This window comes from Crocodylus siamensis, chromosome 2 (assembly GCF_052110815.1).
Source record: "Crocodylus siamensis isolate JL-2025a chromosome 2, ASM5211081v1, whole genome shotgun sequence".
NCBI classification, from domain to species: Eukaryota; Metazoa; Chordata; order Crocodylia; family Crocodylidae; genus Crocodylus; species Crocodylus siamensis.
The window spans coordinates 282,647,860-282,670,465 of NC_143396.1; the positions used below are offsets into that span (position 1 = coordinate 282,647,860).

A 22,606-nucleotide genomic window follows, 5' to 3' on the forward strand; every position below is an offset into this window, starting at 1 on the left:
TGAAGATTTAAGGGAAAACGTCGATAGTTTTGCAAGTGTGTTCTGTTTCACTGAGGTCTGATTTTCTACTTTCCAATTTTCCTTTGACTGTTTGTTATATTGTATCTTGAAATGCACTAAAATATTTTTTTAAGTCTTCAGAGAAATTTAAAAAAAAATATTTTTCATTTTTGAAATCTGTTGAATCTGGGCATGTCTACAGAAGACACTACGTATCAGCCTAATAGTGCACAGTAGTATGGAGGTTAAAAACCATGCTAATAGCCTACTGCGCAGTGTTGCTAGGCTAATGGGCAGTAAGCATCACAAAATAACTGTGCGCCAGCACTACTGTACAGTAACTCTAGGTACTGCGCATTTACTTAATACTTTATTAAGCAAGTACTAAATTAATTGTGCAGATCTGAGGTGCATTAATGAATGTGTAGATGTGCCCCCCTGTCCAGTCAAAATGTGCAATAAAAAAACAGTTTAAACAAAATAGCAAAACTGGAAAGAAAATTCACAGAAGCAACCAAATATCTTCTTTTAAAGTCAAGTAAATATTTTCTTTTGAAGTTTTCATTTAAAAAACAAGTTGTGAGATGCACAAAAAACATTTAATTACAAAACACTATTATTTAATAAAAAGACCAAACTTCAGTCCTTTTCCCATTAAACATTTCAGCCAAGGTTTTTACTATACCTTAAACCAGTGGTCTCCAAGTGAGGTGCGCGCAAGATGATCCATTGGGGTGCGGGAAGAAAATATTAGAATTTCTATTTCTATTTATTTTTTATCTAAAAAAAATAAGAAAGAAATTAAGCTTTACTAATATTTAATATATGGATTGACACTGGTGCCCTCGGTCTGTATGTCAGCGGAGGGGTTGACGGTGGCACCCTCAGTGGTGCCCCCAATAAATATACAGATATTGGGGGTGCGTGCTCAAAAATTTTTTACTGATAGGGGGTGCGCGATCAAAATAGTTTGGAGACCACTGCCTTAAACTACTAACAGAAAACTATCCAGCAGCTGCTTATGTTCTGTTGCCTCCTGATACTATATAACAAAAATAATAATAAAATATAACCATAAAGAGAAGCGGGGGTGTTATTTATGTGTGATATCTTTTATTGGACCAACTATAGTTGTGAGAGACATTGGGCAACTTTTGGGCATGAAACATCCTTTTTCAGGACCTTAAATATTCAGGTCTTTATAGTAAGGTCCCTTCCAGCCCCTAACATCTATGAATCTTCGAATGTTTAGATTTTTATTTTGAATTTGGCCCAAGACACCAATGCCTGAAAGCTCTTACCACCTGAGGATTTATCTGTAAATTTATTCAATGAATTTTGTGTGATATGCCAATTTCTAATGGACAGGACATCCACATATCCTACCCACCATCACAATAGTACAAAATTTAATAGGCAAACTCTTTTGGAGTGGTCTTTCCAGTTTATGGCTGAAGCAAGTTTTGGTTGGTTCACATCGCTGCTAGTCGTTCTGTCACTGGAGTGTTAATAAGATAGGATATTCAGGGCCAGATTTTCAGTTTGCCCTTCACTCTACTGGCTTCAGAAGAGCCATACTAGTTCATACCAGTTGAAAACCAGGTCTTAAATCTTTATTGCTCAAGACAATTTCAGTATTGAGCCTGTAAAGCTCCTTGTCAGGGGAAAAGACTAGTAGCAGAATATTGCTGCCTTGCATATAATACTTTCAGGGCAGTGATATTCAGGTTTAGTTAAATATATAGAGCTGAATAGCATGTGATATGGGAACTCCGTTATGATAATACCTGTAGTGAAGGCATACCAAAAATGGCATATCAGTGGGCATAAGAGTCTAATAATAAATCTGTGAAATAATTACCATATGAATTAACTATGGAAGTCAAGTTGGTTTCCACAAATATGCAGCTTTGTGTATTATATAGTTGGATTAATGCAAACAGACTTTAGTTGATTGGATTCTTTTGTTTTTCTACGCCTGATTCTTTAACATGTTAATTTCCTGTTCATTTGTACAGTGGCATCTTATCTTTGAAGCATGCTGATATGTACACTGTTAATAATGAGCACTGTTAGAATAACTACTGTAAATGCAGTCAGTTCTCCTGTGGTAAGCCAAAAAAAAAAGTGAAACATTGACTTTCATTCCCCTTGATCCCTTTTATCTTATTTTATTTTTGTGTTTGATTAGGGAAGAGTATTGTATTATTCTGCTAGAGTCTGATTAAACTTCAATGGTGCTTTGTAGTTAATTAAGGGAATCTTTGCTTTAATTAGTGAGATTTCCTTTTCTAGTTTCCACATGTCCAGCTTTATAGAGGTAAAAATGCAGTTATGGCCTATAAACATAATAATCATTGGCTTACATGAAGTACTTGTCCAGCATGGTAGTAGTAGTTACTTAGTTAGATAATTAACATGGCAATAAAATCAGTGATTTAGGTTAATAGTATTCCCAAGCTGAAACCTTGCCTAACAGAGACTCTGATTAAAACCTAAGTCAATGGAAAGACTCTCATTGACTTCAGTAACCTTGGGATCAGGCCATTAACGGTTTCATATAATCATTTTTTTTCTTCTAAAAATATAGGCAACTGGAGACCAGGTAATTGGAAGAACTTGTGCCCTTGTTTTGCTATTCTGGTATTCGGCATCTTGTAATGGCTGCAATCCTGCAGTGGACACTGCCTGCATAGGCAAAGTGCTATGGTTGCACTGAGCTGCACTGAAGTCAGTAGACTGGGTGCGATGACCCATTTATATACTATCGACTGCAGGATTGGAGCCAGTGTTAGCACTTTTATGGGAAATGTGGGAGGCTGGGCAGCTGGTATTCACGTGGCCCCGCTGGATTTTAAATTCCAAACTGTACTGTGAAATATTTCAATAAGAAAAAATGTTCGTGTGCATGTGTTGTATTTCCCAGTTGGTAAGTGCTAGGAAAACTACAGTAGCCACAGTTTTCTGTCCACAGTCACAGGGATTATTCATTTCAAATCAGATACTTTGCACTATGTTGAGGGCTTCTGTTAGCACTTTTCTAACTGCCTAAAATGCAAAGGAAACATTACAAAGTGTTTTAAATATTATGGATGGATTAAATCGCAGTGAATTGGATCATAGCGTTTTTATAACCTTACGTGTTACGCAGTAGTCGCAATAAAGATTGGAAAATACCATGCCAAGCTCATCAGACTAGCATCTTGTGGAAATGTTTCCATTACTCTGTGGGCTGAATACCTTTTCCAGCCTGAAAGCCTGTTCCATCTTTTGATCATAAAATAGGTGTAATCCTGCAGCAGAAGCATAGAGTAGAAAGAAAGGGACTTTCACATTCTTTGATTCTTCTCCCTGCCGTGGACGAAGTGTTCCCAAATGAGCATTTCCTAGTTCCCAGTGTAATTTTGAGAATCTCAAATGATGGGTTTTCAGCTAATCTTGGAAGATTACACACAGCCTATTCTAGTTCACTGTAAGAGCGGTTTTTTGTTATAGTCAACATACATTTTTCCTCTTAGCTTCATCCTGGTCTTGGTCTTCTATCCAGATGACCAGTAATCAATCCCTGTTGTGATTTTTCTCTGTGTTTTCATTCCTGACTTCCTTCAAAACCAAAGGAGTTTTCACAGCATATATTTTGTTGTCAGGCTGCCTTTGAAAAGCAATTCTCTCCTGCGCTGCTTACATTTGTGAAGACTTTTCATTGCGTTTCTTCTCATTCCTCAGGAAAGATTTGTACCCATTGTGCAGATAATTGGCAATGAAGCGCTGAGCTTTGGCAAGTTTTAATATCCATGGATGGCTGTTTTGCAAATATGCATCGCTACATCCTCATTTGTTTCAGATAAAAGCATTTTATTGCTCTCTTTGCATTGGAGCGTACCTCGTAATGTCATTTGTCATGATTACTATGATATATTTCAGTCAGTCCAGCATGCAGTTATTCAGCACGTAGAAGTCATTTTCCTCTTGAAATCCAAATACAAAGCAAGAGAAGGCTCTCACACAGGCACAAAATTAGGTTATCTTTTTAAATACTACAGCAGGTTCCCATGGTGACAAACAATTGCATTGTACTGGCAACAGTCGGGGTAAAAATAAATTAATCACAGCTAAAAAATTAACAGCTAAGGAAATGTCTTTGAGCCTAAAATATGGAAGCATCTTTGCTGGGGGCAATGCACCTTGCTCATATGTGGATTGTTTATTCTTCCATTCCTAGACAAACACAGTGAGCAACTATTTATTCTTACTCATTTGTGAGCTTCTTCCGTAGAAAGTTTCTTTGAAACCCGCGTGAAATCCAGAGGGCCTAGTGATAGGTCCTTTTGCAGATACAATTACATTTTGTAGGTTATCTATATAGTCCTTTCATGCCCCCAGAAGGGTTAAGAAGCATCCAGCTTTCATGTTGGCCTCTTTGAAGACACAGAACCCCACCCACTGATGGCAACATTCAACTTTTAGTGTCTTGATGCCCATCTTGCAGGGGGGATGGGTCAGATGATCTGCAAGGTCCCTTCCAGCGCCTAAAAAACTATGAAACCTCAGTGCCGAGCTCCCACACTGACCAGGTGCTGAGCTCCCGTGCTGCACACTGCCTTAAAAGTGCAAGCTGGGTTGTGCTGGTAGTTTTGGGAATAGTTTGTCCTCGGATTTAATCCTCAACCTCCAGTGCTTATTGTTCTCTCTCTTTTTCTAAGGCCTTAAATATTTATGAATAAGAAATCTTTTCTGAATCTAAGAACATCCCTGTGTTTATTTTTAGTAGTTCAGTGAAAGCACGTGGCCTCCGGTCAATAATCTTAATGCACTTAAAGGTCAGAGCCCTAACATGACAGGTAAGTTGACAAGACGTAATGCATGTACTTGCACTGTAGGTGCTTTAACATGGTAATAATACATGGCTGAAGTATAAGAGGAATTTTTATAAAGAGCTATTCATGCTCAAGTTACTCACCCAGTAATGAGTTAAATATAGTGTGGTTAAATGCATGGGAAAACCTAGCAGCGATTATATTTTTAACAGGATCGCACACTCATTAGATCCTTTTTTGCTGAGAGAGGTAAAAAATGAGCCTGAACACTTTCTGAATATGATCTTTTTAAGTAGTTATAAAAATATTTATACTCACAGTCTTATATATAAAGCACTTGCACTGAATTTGAGCTTCTTAGCTCTAATCAAAATGCACTTGACAGCAAATGAAAAATTAATAGGTTGCAGCTCTCATATAGGAAATAGGTCATTACACGTTAAACAGCACAACCATTAACTTACATCCAGCTGTCATACTCTTCTAATGGCAAAATTCTGAAATGTCAATAAAGCCCAAAGATTTTCTTTCCTTGAACTCTTAGTTACTGTTTGGTTTAAGATTCTCTTTGAAAGTAATAAAATAAATTACCCTTTTTGCTAGATAATTTCTAGCAAAATGTAATGGTCCACTTGCCAAATAAAAGGCACAGGCAATACAAATACTAAATAATAATACTGAGAGCCAGTTTTACTTTGTAACCATGGGAAAATAATTCAGCGCTAAAGCTATTCATTCCTAATGTCATGGTTTTAAGATGTAATAATACAGGACCGGCTGGGTCATAGCAAACAAAATAATATTGCAGTTTTGTTCAACATTCATTCAAGCAGGTTCAGTGCAGCTTAGCTGTTAATAAGTTCTTCAGAAGCCATTATAAATATCACTGCTGTCCAAGACGGACTGCCCCTAAACATCTTTCCAAATATGGTGCCAGGTTTCCATATTTATATTATGGAATTATATTAATGATATTATATATTTCCATATATATGTCATATATTTATTTATGTGGTCCCATGACATATTTGCTTGTAAAAGCCTCACTACTTTTATTTTCCCTAATTCAGTCCCTGCAGTACAAGACCAGGGAACAAAACTTCTGTCCTTGACAGCTACTAGAAACTTCCACCAAATATATGGCACAACAACCATGAAACATAGATATGATTTGCACAGAATCATAGAAAATGAGGGTTGAAAGGGACCTGAGGTAGTCATCTAGTCAAACCAAACTAGCTCAAAGCAGGAACTTCCCTAACTATATTATCCCAGCCAAGGCTTTGTCTAGCCAGGTCTTAAAAGCCTCCAAGGATGGAGATTCCACCACCTCTCTGGGTAACCTGTTCCAGTGTTTCACTACCCTCGGTGAATCACTTCCCTTGACATATGCGCAACACACCTACCAATGCAGCCCAGTATGCTGTTAGCCTTCTTGGCAACAAGGGTACACCACTGGCTCATATTCAGCTTATTGTCCACTATAACCACCCAGGTCCTTTTCTGCAGAGCTGCTGCCCAGCCAGTCAGCCCCCAGCCTGTACCGGTGCACGGGATTGTTCGATCCTAAGTGCAGGGCTTTGCACTTGTCCTTGTTGAACCTCATGAGAGTTCTTTTGGCCCAATCCTCCAATTTGTCCAGGTCACTCTGAATTCTAGCCCTACCCTCCAGCATGTCTACTACTCCCTCCAGCTTGGTGTCATCTGCAAACTTGCTGAGAGTGCACTCCATCTCATCTTCCAGATTATTGATGAAGATATTGAACAAAACCAGCCCCAGGACCAACTCCCTGGGGCACTCCACTTGATACTGGCTGCCAACTAGATATTGAGCCATTGACTACTGCCCTCTGAGACCACTGCTCCAGCCAGTTTTGTATCCACCTTACAGTCCATTCATCCAACCAGTACTTCCTTAGCTTGTCTGCGAGAATGTTGTAGGAGACTGTATCAAGATCCTTGCTAAAATTAAGGTATACCACGTCCACTGTTCCCCCCCCCTCCACAAATCCAGTCATCTCATCACAGAAGGCAATCAGGTTGGTCAGGCATGACTTGCCCTTGGTGAATCCATGCTGACTGTCCCTAATCACCTTTTCTTTTCCAAGTCCTTAGAAATGTATTTCTTGAGGATCTGCTCTGATTTTGTCAGGGACTGAGGTGGGGCTGACCAGTCTGTAGTTCCTTGGATGCTCTTTTTTCCCTTTCTTAAATATAGGCACTATATTTTTCCTTATCCAGTCATCTGGGACCTCTTGCAATCGGTATCAGTTTTCAAAGATGATGGCCAGTGGCTCTGCAACCACATCATTGAACTCAAAAAGACAGATAATATAATCTGGACAGGCTTTTCCCCTATTTAATCAGGACTCATTTGTCAGCAGGCTTGGACAGAGGCAGAGGGTGAACTCAAAAGCTTCCCTCACCTTGCAATGCTTGGAGAGCAAAATGCTGAAAAAGGGTCAGGAAAGAGACAAAGCTCTGGTCCCAGCACTTCTCACATTTGCCCAGAGACCCAGGCTGAAGCATCAGGGATCTATCTGAATAGCACTTATACAGAGGCACAGGGCTGAAAGAGATCTTATGGGTCATCAAGTCCAGTGTCCTGTGCATATCCTGTAACCCCAGGCAGAATTAATCTATTTCACTGTGCTTCTGGGATGTTTCAAGAAAGGACTGAATCTGAGACCTGTGTATATTAAAATATTAGCCTCTAGTATTTGAACAAGAAGGGCTGCCTTTGTTAGTCACTACTGCAGCACACCCATAAACTTCTGTATATGCCGCAGAAGAGGACAAAACCCCACGTGGAATTACACCTCCCAGAGTGCTTGTGCTGGGACTGTGCAACTTATCACTGCTTCCAGCAACAGAGATGCCAGAGTCCAGCCAGAAGGGAAAATCTTCTCTCGATGTCTGTCCTTTGTGGCCTTTGACCACTGAGTGACCTCTGTATTTAATGGGACAGAACTAGTCAATATGGCTCCAGCGTAAAACCTTTCTCAGTGGGAGAATTTGAAGCTGCCATTATTTGTTAGCCCAAAGAATATGGATGGTGCTGCTTCTGTTACCTCAACAACAGATTTTAGTATATATGATATTTCTTTACGGTAAGGGTGGCCAAAATTTGGAATGGGCTTCCAAGGGAGGTAGTGCTCTCTCCTACCTTGGGGGCCTTTAAGAGAAGGCTGGCTAGGCATCTGGCTGGGTTTATCTGACCCCAGCACTCTTTCCTGCCTAGGCAGGGGGTCAGACTTGATGATCTGTTGAGGTCCCTTCCGACCCTAGCATATATGGATCTGTTTGCTCATGGTGTTACCTGAGATCTGGCCGGGGCAGCTGCACTCCCATTTCAGGCTGGAGTGCACCATGGGAATCTCCAAAGCAGTCAAGAATCCCCTCTCCTTTCCCCTCTGTGCTCAGAGGCGTGCCCTTCCGCACCACCCCTTCCTCCCCTGCTCACTGCTGCTGTCCCCACTGTCCTAGGGTCTGGGGAAGCTTCAGAGCTGCTCCTGCCTGTCCCTGCTGAGCTACACAGAGTCTGGGTTCGTCTGGGACAGAGACAGAAGCAGTGGAGAGGGGAAACTCCTTCACCTTGCCTGGTTCCCCCAGGAGCAGGCAGAGGAAGGGGAAAGCCCCCACCCATTGCAGCTGCTGCTGTCCCAGCAAAGCCCAGCCGAATCAGGCGGAGCAGCTCTGAAGTTTCCCCCTTCCATGGGACAGGGGAGAAAGCAGCAGTGCTGATTGTTGGAGAGAGGAAGGGGGGGAGGGAACATGATTGTAAGCATGGAAGGAAACGAGAGGAGATTCTTACCTGCTTCAGGAACTTCAGACAGTCTCCAGAGGCTTCAGCAGCACAGTGTGCCTGCAGTAGTGGAAGGAGGGAGGAAGGTTGGGAGTGGGGGTGCAGCCACCCCTACAGCTCAGGTTGCTACTCGTGCCCCACCCCCATTTTTTCAAATCCTGGATCCACCCCTAGATTTGGTACTGCGCCCCATCAGCAGGCCATTTCATGGCTAGATTTGGTATAGGTAGAGAGGTGAGTAACAGAACTGAGAGGATTGAAACCTTTATTTCTCATTCTCATGCTCCTACACAATGTGGACAAGGATCTTTGGTCCTGTGCCATCAGCAGATGATATAATGCCCTCCTGACTGCTCTTTTCAGACCATAAGCTGGCCTCTGGGCTGAGTCCCCAGTCACCTCCTCACAACACAGTATGGTGCTGTTTATCTTCACCCTTTGTTTCCAGACCTTCAGCTTTTTGTATCTTTGTTGACGAGATTGAATTGAATTTAATCCAAAGCCAATTTGTAGCAATTTTTGAGTGTCTCCAACACTTGTATTGTTATCCAATTAAGAAATTGCCTTTGTTGCTTCTGCATTACTAAATCTGTTTCAGCTCTCTGGTCACCAGTACAACTCTCACATTGTCTTTTTTCCTTCTCTTTTTTATTTTTTTGTATGAAAAATAATTAGCCCCAATTCACAGATCAGTTGCTCTGAACATTTAAAACAAACCACATAAGTGACCTTGGACTGTTTGGCAGTATAACTAAATAATACCAAGCCATCCTTGTGTAAATTAAATCCTGAATACCAGCCTCTTCAATCCAGTATATTATATTTATCCAAATGCATGTGGGATTAATACCTGCTTAGTCTCTCCTCCCTCCCATTTTAGCTCTTCGTAAAATGATCTGATTTGCTGTATGAAAGTACTCAGTGATTTGCATATCATCTATTTCTTAACTCTCCATCTTTAGCAGCTAATTCAATGCCTGTTGTAATGCTTTTGGCCAGATTTGCAGAAGACCCCAATGCCTGACACCTGACTTGATAAGTTTGTACAGATTCCCAGTTAATTTAGCTGGGTATCTAATGGGAGTTACGGTCTTTGGAAAAAACCTGACTGTGATTGTGTCTGCTGATCTTCTCTAAAAGCCGAGCCCTTGCTAGCCTTTTCCCAGCAGGAAGGAATTGGTTTGGGGACTAACCAGTCAAAAGTCAGAGGGTTTTTCTTATGTGAAAGTTGGCTGTATAAAGCTTTACTCTGCCACCAGTAAATAAATCATTATAGCTGGTGCAGCGAGAATGTGAGAATTCAGTAAGTTGAAAGAGAATTGCAAATTGCAGCAGTCTGTAATTTATCAGCCTGGTGCCCCCTTTGTTAACGCGTCTTAACAGATTTGACAATATTCACTAAGCTATCCAGCAGCCTTTTCAAACTGAAGGAGATTTAAGAAATATTTAAAACCTTTCTAGCAGACATTATTTGTACACATTCTTAATCCACAGAGTCTTTGTTTTGATTCATTTGCTCTTCCTCCAGCTCTTTTTATAATCTCTGCTCCCTGGAGAGTTCTTTGAACTATTCTAGAGGCTTATCTTAAACTGCCTGAGTATGCTTAGAAAATGCTGGGAGGGCGGGGGGGATCAGACTGAACTTCCCTGGGAATTCTTCCCTTCCAGATCTCAAATATATAGCACTGAGGCATGGAAGTGTTGTACCACTTATCTGAGTGCTTTTACCACTGCTCTTACAAATCTTTGGCTGCTCACCCAGACATCTTGCTTGCCTTCTAAAGAGGCAGCATGCAGGGATATTACTTTGCATCTTCTGTCCCAGGCTCCAACGTGCATTGAATCTTTCCATCTGCTGTGGTCGTATCGGGCCTTATATCCTCTGTGGACGTAAGCCAGGAGAGGCCGACAAGATCAGATTTTGAGTGCTCTGTAATCACTGGTTCCGGGTGGATTTCTCACGCAGAAGATGCTCATTATCCGCTATATTACCTCTTGCCATAAGTTAAGGAAAGCTCATGTTCCAGCACCTGGGGTTCACACTACTGGATTTAACTCCAGTAGTCAGATGCTGATATGTTACAGATCGGTGTCTGCGCGCATGTGATACCACCCCACACTTGTGACACAAAATGTACCACAGTCTTCACAGCCTATTCAGCTGATGAAGAGCATCCTTTAGAGAGTCTACTTTGCCTTCTGTTGGGTGCCCTTTATGTACCTAAGGTATCTTCCGCAGCAAAAGGTCATCGAGTGTGTTCTTTTAAGGCGCTCAGATCCACATGGGATATTTGTTTGTGAACTCTGAGATCTGTGAACTCTTACATTTTTTACATAGCAACTCTTTTGGTAGCATTGGCATCTTGGCTCTGCAGTGTACGTCCTCCTAGACTTGTGCTCCAAAGGTGTCAAGCAATGAAGTGCCGCAGTCAGGAACCAATGTATATGGGTCTGTTTATAGAACATGGACTCCACTAAAAACAAGTCTTGACGACTCCTCAGGAAAAAATCTTTCCTCTTTGGAAATTGTCTCAGCGCTTTTTGATATGTTTCCTAAAATACAGGCAGAGTAGAAACAGCTGTCACATGGAATCTGTAATCCCTCTAGCATATAATGCTGGTAAACATCAAGAAAGTGTTCTGCTAGGCAGCTAGCTACTTTGGCTTTAGAGAATACCCTTTCCTTTGAATTACAATGCGCTGTCTCTCACTGAGATGCACACTGCCATTTATTGGCGTTATAACATTTGCATATAGGTCAGATTAAAAATGGTGAGATCAAAGGAGACATTTTAGGGTGTGGACAAATGAACAGGTGGATGGTGACAAGCTAAGCTTGTGATTTGACACAGGAGGAATTTGCACGCGGCTGCCCCAAGCAGATAAGCAGCTTGTGTTCAGTTGTGAAATCGAGCATTCACGTGGAGTAGGGCACACCACACAGTCCTCCAGCAGCCCGGGGCTTGGCATCCCAGCCTCCTTGGGATCCCTGCCTCCCACATTGTACTGTGCCATAGCAGAGAGTTCAGCATTTGAAGGAGGTGTTTGGAAGCTTCCAGGTTCAACTTCCCAGTGTCATCAGTGAAAAAAAACCGTGGTTTACTTGGCAGTCTCTGTCTCGGAAGAAGACAACACCATTGTCACAGTGCAGCATGAGCCATTCCTGCCTTGATCTCCTTAACCACCTGCATATCTGCCAGTACCAGCTTGGGATGAGATATCAGACTTTCCCACTACCAGGAATGTATGTCTCTGCAAACTCTCACACGCGTTACTGCGCAGTTGCAAATCAGGCTGCAGCATGGCTGGCACCAAAGAGCCAAGACAAATGGTTTCATTAGCAGTGTTGAATGAGCCTGTGCCACCGGCTCTTTCATGGCGATATACTGCTGTGATAATAAAGATATTCTGGCTGCAAATGAGGATCACTTGCTCTGGGACTATTTGCAGTCTGTTGCCACAGGTTCTGGGTGCTGGAAAATAGTGAGGACAGGTGGAATGAGCTTGTGCTGTAGTCATGGGATAACTACCAGTGGTGGAAGAACTCCAGGATGAGGGAGGCCATCTTCCAGGAAATCTGCACAGAGGACTTGAAAGGCAAACCCACAGCCTGATGTGCTTGGACAGCCCGATGTCCGTGGACAGGCAAGTGGCAGGAGTAATCTGGAAGCTGGCAACTGGACCATCTCAAGCTACATTCTCATGGGTGAATCTGCTGTGGATCCTGCCATGCACAAGACATGTGTTGTCAGTAAGAAGGTCCAGGGCCAACTTATCCCAAGACCTGCCGGTCCTCAGAATATGATCAACAGCTTTCTCCAATAGTGTCAGAGTCAGGATGCATGTTGCCACGCTTTGCCATCTTTCCATGAGGCTTTGGCCATCTGCAACAGCTCCACGTTGTTCTCCCAGATGAGAGACAGGTTTGCCAGAACTGTTTGCAGCTTAGGGGATGTTGATACTGTTCATGATAAGGGTCACCATCAACTAGCAATAATGTGAGATGGTAGGTGGCTGAAGTGGAGAAGGGCCACATACAAACCAAACCTAAGCCTACACTTTGTGCATCACGTTTGCTGCTGGTTTATATACTGAATTACTTTTTAGGGTTGCATTGTGTAGCATCATGTGTTCATAGTTCGGTTTGTTTTTGGGTTTTTTTTGAACGGGGATTACCTCACTTTACCCAGGTTAAATCTGTGAAAAGGCAGGGGTTGGCAACCTGCAGCTTGCAGCCCATGGAGCCATTTGATCCAGCCTGGGGAGCAGGGACTTTGGTGGTGGTCACTCTCCCCATCCCACCGTGGGAAGAAACAGTGACAGCAGCTGGACCCTAGCACCCATTTGCTCACCTGCCTCTGACTGAAGTTGGGTCATTGTGGCCTTCAACCTTCAAAGGTTGCCAACTGCTGGTCTAAAACCTTAGCATGCAGATGCCCAGTTCTTGCTCCGGGTGTCTTAGGTTCTGAAGGGGAAGCCATTGTCTCTTTCTTGGGTATTTCAGAAAGTTCTTCCTCGGTCTTAATGAAAAATGAACTGTGTTTCCACCCAAAGATCTTCTTTACTGCAGCAGATCCCTGAGTCATGTTCATGGATCTGGTGGTCTCCATGGGACACTTTCAGAAAGCTCGATGCTAGAATATGTACACTCAGAAAGTAGCTATGCTAAACTCTAGCCAGACTCTGTAGAGTTCTGCACTTAAGCTAAGAATTCATGGGTTAATATTCAAGTTATCTGACTTTTCTCTCTCTTCTTCCTCCCTAAGTATTTCCCCATTTACTTTTATTTCATAAGACGCTTTGCTAAATCCTTTAACACAAAATACATTCTTATGTTTCATTATCTTTATTTTCATCCTGTGTTCTCAGTTCAAGGGGGAACAAATTGTAGAACAGGAAAAAAAATGAAATATTCAGCCTGTGGCCAGATCTTGGCTCATTATTCATTTACTGTTGTCCTTGTCGAAAAGTGAATGTCTCTCTCAGTTTGTACGCGGTAACGTTTTGTTAAGAGAATCACTTTCTAAAAGGGAGTCTCTTAGATTGTGAGTTCAGTTAATTACTGAATTCTGCGGGATTTACTCAACTGGCTTCTTCCGTGCAGTGGACTCTATCATACCTTCTGTTACTGTGCTACAATGCTACAAAAAAGAGTATGACTCAAAGTGATCAATTTTCACGCTGTATTGTTAATTCAGTGGGCTGTATTTTGAGGAAATCTGAGGATGTTTTGTCCTTGATGGACTTAATTGCTTTATATTAACAACAATAAAAAAAAGATGCAGGAATTCTGGCAATCTTTCAGGTTGGCCTTCTACTGTAATATATTATGGTAATTATAGTTCCAGTGGTATTTAGTTCACGCTTTCTCCTCTTCCCCCCCCCCCCGCACCTTTTTTTTTTTGCCTCTGAAATGAAGAAAAACAGAAGACAGGCTTTGCAAACCAAAGTCATAATGTGATTACAGCATGTACTATGGACACAGAGTATCAAGGCTCTTGAAAGTCAAGGCTCTTGGCCTATGTTAGCCAAACCAATTACATTATTAAATGAACTATATTAGGAGCAAACTAATTCCTAACAATGGCATAAGTCCAATATGGATATGGATGGTATAATTGCCATTTCTGATTCGGAAAAGGCAGAAGTTTTCAGTAAGTTTTATTGGAAAGGAGCTGGATGACGTATACATACCTAAGAATGATAAGAAAATGTTTTCTATGCCATCAGCAACCAGAAGAAAGGGCACTTGGTGCCTGAAAGCTTGTCTAGCATACATCCCAACTACATGGTTGGTCTAATAAAAGATATTGCCAAAAAGTCCTTGTTTCTTGTGTATTTGGACCATCACAGCTACAGCACTTCAACCCTTACAGTGTCCAGGGTAGAAATGAACAGCAAGTAATGAAGCTAAACATTTTTAAATTAGTAGCCATTGATAACTTGCACCCTAGAGTATTAAAAGAATTTGCTGAGTTCCCTGAGCAACTGATGTTCATTTATAATAAACATTGGAATATTGGAGAAATTTCAGAGGATTAGAAAAAAAGAAATTCGTGCTAGTATTTCAAAAGGGTATAATATAATTAATTGGCCAGAGTGTCAGGTAAAATCATGGAAAGACTGAAATGGGATATAATCAGTAAAGGACTACAGGAAGGTAGCATTATTAATGCAAGTCAGCATGGTTGTATGCAAAATATAACTTGTCAAACAAACTTGGGGCTTTTAGTGATACCATAATGAACTTCTGTATGACGTTTGACTTAGTTGGGTATGGCATTCTGATAAAACAGCATTAAATAAAATTAGTGTAGGCCATGTTGAATCGATTAAAATCTATTTAGATAGATCTTAAAAGGTATATTGTTCATGGGAAATAATCTCATGTGGGTGTTTCTAGTGGGATCCCAGATTATCCCAGTTGATAAAGAACTGAATTAAGAAGCCCCATCTTTTTTGCTTATTCAAGAGCAGATGACTTCATTACAGTCTACAAAATCCCTATCGTGGAATATATTTTTGATAGGAGAAGGCTTTTCAGCAGAAGCAACATAACTGATAAAGTGGTGGAAGCTAAAAGCACAGATTCAGACCAGATGGAAATAAAACAAACATTTCCAGTAATGAGGAAAAAGCTATTGGCATAATGTCTATAGGGACGATGTGGATTTTCACATAACTGGAAGGCTTTGAATCAAGACTTGGCTATCTTCTGAAAAGATGCTATAGCTCAAACAAAAACTATAGGGTTGATGCTGGAATTACCGTGGGATGTTCTGTGAGCTGTATTTTATAGGAGATCAGCCACTCTGACCTTGACATCTGTGAATTTATCGCCCTACAGGTTACTTTGCCTGAAAGACTATGAAGCATAAGATAATAAATTCTCCTTTTGGGTTTTCAGTCTTTTTGATAGCAGAATGGTTTAGATGTATTTGAACAAGGAAAGATCTCAATATTATTAATTAAAATCCAGTTCTACATCTTGGTTCCTTTAGCAATAACATCAGATCATGTGGTTTTAAAACGGAGCTCTCCCATCATTAAACAGAAATTAAAATAACATGTTTAATTGCTGCATTAGCACAAATATACATCCAGAAAATTGGTTCAGCATTGCCTGAATCTCAATCTTTCTGCTAAAATGGTTATTAACATTCTAAGCACCAGGAAAATGGTTCATAGACTAGTGACTGTTTTGCATCTGTGGAACAAACTAGCCAACTTCAGTAAGTGGAGAACTTGCTCAGTGTTGTACTGATCTTCAGTTTTCTGTATCCAAGACTTCCAGAGTGTAGTTAATTTTATGTCCATTGGACATCACTTGGATCCTATCACTCATTTTTTCTTGTAAACCTTAAAAGAGTGTTCCCAGTAAAAGGAGCTACCCTATGTGTAAGGATTTCAATACTAGAGTTATACGAATAAATCATAACGAGCAAATTTGAGAAAAGGTGCTATTTTTTAATGCACATTTAACAAGTCCAATTCTTACAATTACTGAAAAATCATAGCTTTTATTTTTCTTTAGCTCTGTGCTTGGTTAACTTTTCTTTTTTCTTACTGTATTTTTTTAATCCTGAAACTCTTTTACCATCTTATTTAAACTGTAAGCTTTTTAGGGAAGGCACTGTCTTGGTGTTTATACAGCATTTGGCACTGTGGAGTTCTGATCTTGCTTAGATGCTAGTTTAGTACACGTAAATAAATGATGATCTCTCTCAAGTTTATTGGAAACCACCTTTTCCAAGAAGTAACAGGTTCAGCAGTGGCATTTTGAATAGCTCACATTTGTACAGGCTGGACAGTTAGCTAGGTGATTTGCACCTTGCCAGCCATCTGTGGAAACCTGATTTAAATGTGCAAACATCAGTGATATATCTTGTGCCCCTGTCAATTCAGCAGCACAGGATCAGGGAATAGTCTTGCTTCCTTGGCTTTCTCACCACATGCTTCACTTCTCTGCTATTGCCCAGATTGTCCACATCAGAGAGGGAATCATGGATGCCAAGGTTGCCAAGAGTGGCAGCAGACCAATGCCATTTGTGATGGCTTGTTTTATATTAGGAGTTGCTGTAGGAAATGTTAATGCCAATTATAAGGAGAGATATTAAGAAGCTGCCATGGTTTTGGTGAGAGAAGGGAAGATGATCTGGTGTTTAAAGAAGGTGAGCATGGCACCAGTCATGCTCTATGTACAGTTGAACCAAAGTCGACTCTGAAACCTTTGAAACACTAGAAATAGGGGAACAACCCATTCACTCCCAAAATTGCATTCTTATGAGCAGATATTTGGCTGGGGTGATATGACCCCGGCACCCGTTCCTGCCTAGGGCAGAGGGTCAGACCTGATGATCTGTTTTGGTCCCTTCCGACCCTAAGTACTATGATATTGACGAACGCACGGTCACATGGGTGGCAAACTGGCTCCAGGGGCGCACCCAGAGGGGGGTGGTGGACAGGTCGATGTCGACCTGGGGGGTGTGGGCAGCGGAGTCCCCCAGGGCTCGGTCCTTGGGCCGGTGCTGTTCAACATCTTCATTAGCGACCTGGACGAGGGTGTGGAGAGCACCCTGTTCAAGTTCGCTGATGACACCAAGCTGTGGGGTGAAGTGAACACACTGGCAGGCAGGGACCGCGTCCAGGCAGACCTGGATAGGTTGGAGAAGTGGGCGGATCTGAACAGGATGCGGTTCAACAAGGACAAGTGCAGGGTGCTGCACCTGGGGAGAGGGAACCAGCATTATGGTTATAGTTAGGGGCTGACACTCTCCGCAGCACAGAGGCAGAGAGGGATCTTGGAGTCAGGATTGACTCCAGGATGAATATGAGTCACCAGTGCGATGAAGCAATAGGCAGAGCCAACCAGACCCTGTCCTGCATCAACAGGGGCATCACTAACGGGTCCAGAGAGGTCTTGCTCCCCCTCTGTGCGGCGCTGGTCAGGCCGCAGCTGGAGTCCTGTGTCCAGTTCTGGGCGCCGCACTTCAAGAAGGACGTGGAGAACGTGGGGAGGGTCCAGAGGAGGCCACTCGTGTGGTTGAGGGCCTCCTCAGCCAGCCCTGTGAGGAGAGGCTGAGGGACCTGAATCTCTTCAGTCTCCGCAAGAGGAGACTGAGGGGGGATCTTGTGGCTGCCGACAACCTTATCAGGGGCCAGCAGCAGGGACTCGGGGAAAGTCTGTTCACCAGGGCCCCCCTTGGGGTCACCAGGAACAGTGGCCACAAGCTGAGGGAGGATAGGTTTAGGTTAGATATCAGGAAGAACGACTTCACAGTAAGGGTGGCCAGAGCCTGGGATAAGCTTCCCAGAGAGGTGGTGCTCTCACCTTCCCTGGAGATCTTCAAGAGGAGACTGGATAGGCACCTGGCTGGGGTCTTATGACCCCTGCCCCCCCAGTGCTCCTTCCTGTCCATGGCGGGGGGTCAGACTCGATGATCTGTCTAGGTCCCCTCCCACTCAGTGATTCTATGAGTCTATGAACAGTGAGAAGTTCTCATACTGAACAAGCAGGCAGGGCTTGATGCGACTGAAGGTCTGCCATGCTTTGTACATATACCAGAACATATGTGAACCTGGGGCGTAATCATCATAATATGCCTGTGAATAGTAGTATGCTGGTATCCTGGTGCCACATTATTCTTAAACATCTAGTGCTGTTATAGGGAGTGTTATCTGAATAAATGGTAAGGAAAACGTTCCCAAGACAAATATTGAGAACAAACAGCTGTTTGTTTTACTAGATGTAGCTGAAAACAGGCATCTACTTTATAAACCCTAGTTAGTCCTCGGTAGTGGTCATTAGATTACATTAGTAGAGGACTAGCATTAGAGGTCCTTGGAGTAGTTCACCAAAGAGGTCTCACTTTGATTTCACAGATGAGGGTAAAAAAAATCTCTCTGCACATTTTCTGCTAGTGACAACAATGAAAAGACTGGAGAGGTGCATTGCTCTTGTTTCATTTGTTAAGCAGTTTCTTAAAACCCCTGTTGATCAGGTGTTGTGCTCCCAATTGATCTTTTTTTCTCTTCTTCATTCAGGTCCTTTCAATTTGCCCCAAAGACATGAGAGCAGATATCTGCGTACATCTGAATCGGAAGGTTTTTAACGAGCACCCCGCCTTTCGACTTGCTAGCGACGGCTGTCTGCGAGCCTTGGCTGTGGAGTTTCAGACTATACACTGTGCTCCAGGAGACCTCATCTACCATGCTGGTGAAAGTGTGGATGCTCTGTGCTTTGTGGTGTCAGGATCCCTAGAAGTCATACAGGATGATGAGGTGGTGGCTATTTTAGGTACTGTAATCATTACTGCAATGGTTGTAAAGTCCACAAACAATTAGGAGGTTGGGGGCACTATCAGAAATTGTATGTATGTTTTGTTGGAAATGAAAGTAACTCAAGCAATGGCATATCAAATGATCTGTGGGTGCATCTGCACATGCACTTTAATGCTCATTAGCCTATTTTAATATGGATTAGAGCATCACAAAAAGGTGTGTTTTCACTTATGCATATTAAAATAAGCAAATGCCCTTTCTTCTGGTACCTCACAACGAAGGTGCTAAATTTAATGTGCGTTAGCAAAAGCACAATAATGAACGTTTAGCCGTGCCCTGTTAGGTCATTAAGACCGCTATATAAGGCTCAGACTTCTCTATTTAGGTCTCTTTTCCCTGTGGAACAGAGCTGTCCTGCAGGGCTCTGAATCTTGGTAAACCTTGAAGTAGAGGCTACAAACTGAAGAACAGACGCATGTAAAATAAGTAGTTATCAAAGGTGACATATGTGGATGGAGAAGAAATTGTTTGGACAGATCTTACAGACTTCATTTGCAGTTTTTCAGAAGTCCTAAACACCACTTTGCAACCGGCCACAAAATGATGCTTAGCTTCAGCATCTTGATGCAATTATGTCAGGAAAGGAAAATTAGAATTTCCTTTCCTGAGGGTGATACATATTAAGAAGCTGCTTTCTTAATGATAGTTTCACTTTCTGATTAATTCAGTCTTAGACTCAGAGAGAAGGGAGCTAGGGAGGAGAGTGATATGTGAACAGCCTATACCAGATGAGCTTTGTCTGAGCAGAAGCGGTTTGAGCAGTGAAGCTTGGAAATGTTTTCCTTCTGTTTACCTTCAAATAATAGCTGGTCTTGCCTAGGGGGACAGCAACAGTGCCCTGGGACCAGGAGAGACTAGTGGTTGTCACAGCACTGAGATGTTTTGTCTCCAGAGAGGCTCCTCTAGCAGCAAATCTGTCGTGTTTTATTCCTGTAGGAGGACTCTTTCTGCCCATTCTGGCTCACTGGTCACAGCAAAGGTGTCTCTGAGCACAACAGAATGGCACCCCTGTGCTTGAAATCCTTTACATATCATACTGGAAGAAATGTCTACAGTTTCATTGTGCTCTTGCGAGTGCATTGTCCATGTTAACCTGTTCTCTTGTCCGCAGTCCAGTATGAGCTTTTCACGCATGCATCAAAGCTGAGTTTTCTCCTGAATCGGGAATGAAACATGAAGAACTTGTGTCACACGGTGAAAATTGTCGCTGTTGAAACCTAGCCCAAAGAAATATGCTACCAACAAAAATGAACTGAGATTTTGAGCCCAGATAAGCATGTGAATTAGGGCTGATCTAGGCTCCTCCCGTTCCACGAATGCAGTTGCTTGCATCCACTGCACGGATTACCTGTGATTCACTCTGCAGTCTTATCTTGACCCTTGATCTGCCTCCAGTGCCTGGATATATCTTGGGTACAAATAAAGTGCCCACCTACCTAGGCAATTAAAGGGATAAGGACAGAGGGTTTCTGTTAAGCAGGAAGAGGCAGAAATATACCATCTATTCAGGCCTGGCACACAATAGATAAGAGAAATCTTTCTAACACCAACTAGGCTGCAATTATAGTCAGAGGAAGTTGTGCACCCAAGCAGTCAACACTGGAGAAGCAACATTAAACTTAACACTAATGCTCTCCTTGTGCATGCAGATCTGGCAGCACTGGTTGAGCTATTCCTAATGCAGACCTTTCACTAACTTCAGAGGGAACTGGTCTGGTTTAGGTGAGAGCAGAACTGGGTCGGTAGCAGTGATCTTAACACAGAGTTCACTCTTGGATACCTAACTGATATAGAAGACTGTATAGCTATAAGACTGTAATGAATTCTCTTTTCTTGCTATGATCCCAGCTGAGCATTTTTTTCTATATGCTCAGAGCTTATAAAGACAGAAGGGACTATTTGGATTTCCCTGAATTAATTCCTTAATTCCTTTGAGGCACAGCCTACATGAAATGTGCCGCTGAGCTGCGGTGCCCAAGAGAGGTTCAAACAAAAATTCTCCTTTATATGTTGCGCGGGGAGGGAGAATCTCTAGTGGCACCCCTTCAAGTCCCCACTGAAGGGGTTGTGGTACATGACCCACAGCTCAGTGGCTGTATTTCATGAAGTCTTCTTCTGTTTGTCTTGGATTTCATTGGGCAGGGACTCCAGGGAGACCAGGAACTATTGTTACGCCCATCTGCTGTGCCGGAGTATAATGGAAGAGGGACAGAAAGGAAATACCTGCACAATTGCTCACATAAATGTAGGAAGGAATACAGGCTTTGATGCAGTTCTTTACGGCATCATTTTGGGGTCACAGCATGGAGTAAAAGTGGGGAAAAAAGAAAATACAAAGACAAGTGTGTGTCCAAAAGAGGTACCAGGCCCATTATCAGATGTGTGTACATGCTCCAGTGTGTGTACTTGTTCTCAGTTCATTACGAGACCAAACTAATTCCTTCTAGCTGGAAGAGGATCTGAGCTGACGTTAATACCTACCAACACTTGGAAATATCCAGTAAAATTTTCTGTCTCCCAGTAAATATAAAGTCATTTAAAAAGAGAGATGTCGTACAAAAAGCTAATCTTTATTCATGGTCAGGATTGAGCCCCTTATTCAAAAGCTCCTAAATCCGCAGTTTCTATAGCAAAATATTCTCATCCACAACACTAATCTCAGTGACAAAAGGGATATCTCTTTCTCTGGGTTATAGCTATTCAAAGAAGAAAGGATTTTGAAAAAGCGTGGCTGTGTTTAACCAAACAAATGATTTGAGTGTGCTACAATAAAAACAAAGAGCAAATTATCAGTTTATTGAACAGGAAAACATTGCTAAATGGATTATGTTGATCATCCATTGTTTATTATTGAAAATAATTTGTTTGGGATAATATTGTGAAATCTTTACTTCTCCCGGTTACACATTGTAAATTCAGTATCTATATTATACTCTGTTTGACCAGAGAGACCTTTAACCACATTCAGTTAAAAAGAATCGGCTTTAATTACTGGAAGTGCCTTTGATTCTGCCAACACTACTGACAGCAATTCAATGAATCAGAGTTGCATTTACTGTGTGGTAGAGGGATTGGTAGATGGTATAAATCTATCTTAAGAAAAGATAAACTGTTGCTCTGGTAATCAGAAAACTAGACAAGTCTCCTCAGGCTTTGGCAGATTAGTTAATAGAATAGTGAACTGATTAATTGTGAGATTTTCTCTCTGATCTGAAGAAAAAAAAAAAGGTTATGGAACAGAATCCCTCTCCAAGGGATTTATAATGACACTCTGACATGTGAGATGATGCAGTACAGATCAAATGGGGGAACATTATTATTTTAAATCAATCTGCTCAGTCTTGAGCAGCTCAAACAGAAGGACCTGCTTACATGAGAGCTTGAGTCATGTAGAGCTTTCCATGGTTGTGCATCACCTCCCCCCCATTTTCTCACCCGGCTTTTTTGCAAAGGTTCCCCAGTCCTTTCTTTCTATAGAAGCCGTTGCTTTTCATCCCTATGCATACTGTCACTTTGTAGAGCACTGCTCACTTGGGGATCTCAACGTGCGCAGCCTACATCGATTAAATAAGTCCCATCAAACCCCATTGTTCAGGGACATAGTAGTTTGGTGACACTGGCCAGCAGATGGCTTGCTTGAAGC

General features: G+C 42.1%; 1 protein-coding gene across 1 annotated transcript in view; it reads left to right on the forward strand.

The window, feature by feature from the left end:
• Positions 1 to 22,606, forward strand: part of KCNH5 (potassium voltage-gated channel subfamily H member 5) — a 275,224-nt gene that overhangs the window by 181,208 nt on the left and 71,410 nt on the right. The window contains exon 9 of the mRNA XM_090034229.1: positions 18,667 to 18,919. Within this exon, the coding sequence (XP_089890355.1) occupies positions 18,667 to 18,919 (253 nt within the window). The remainder of the gene's footprint in view (positions 1 to 18,666; positions 18,920 to 22,606) is intronic.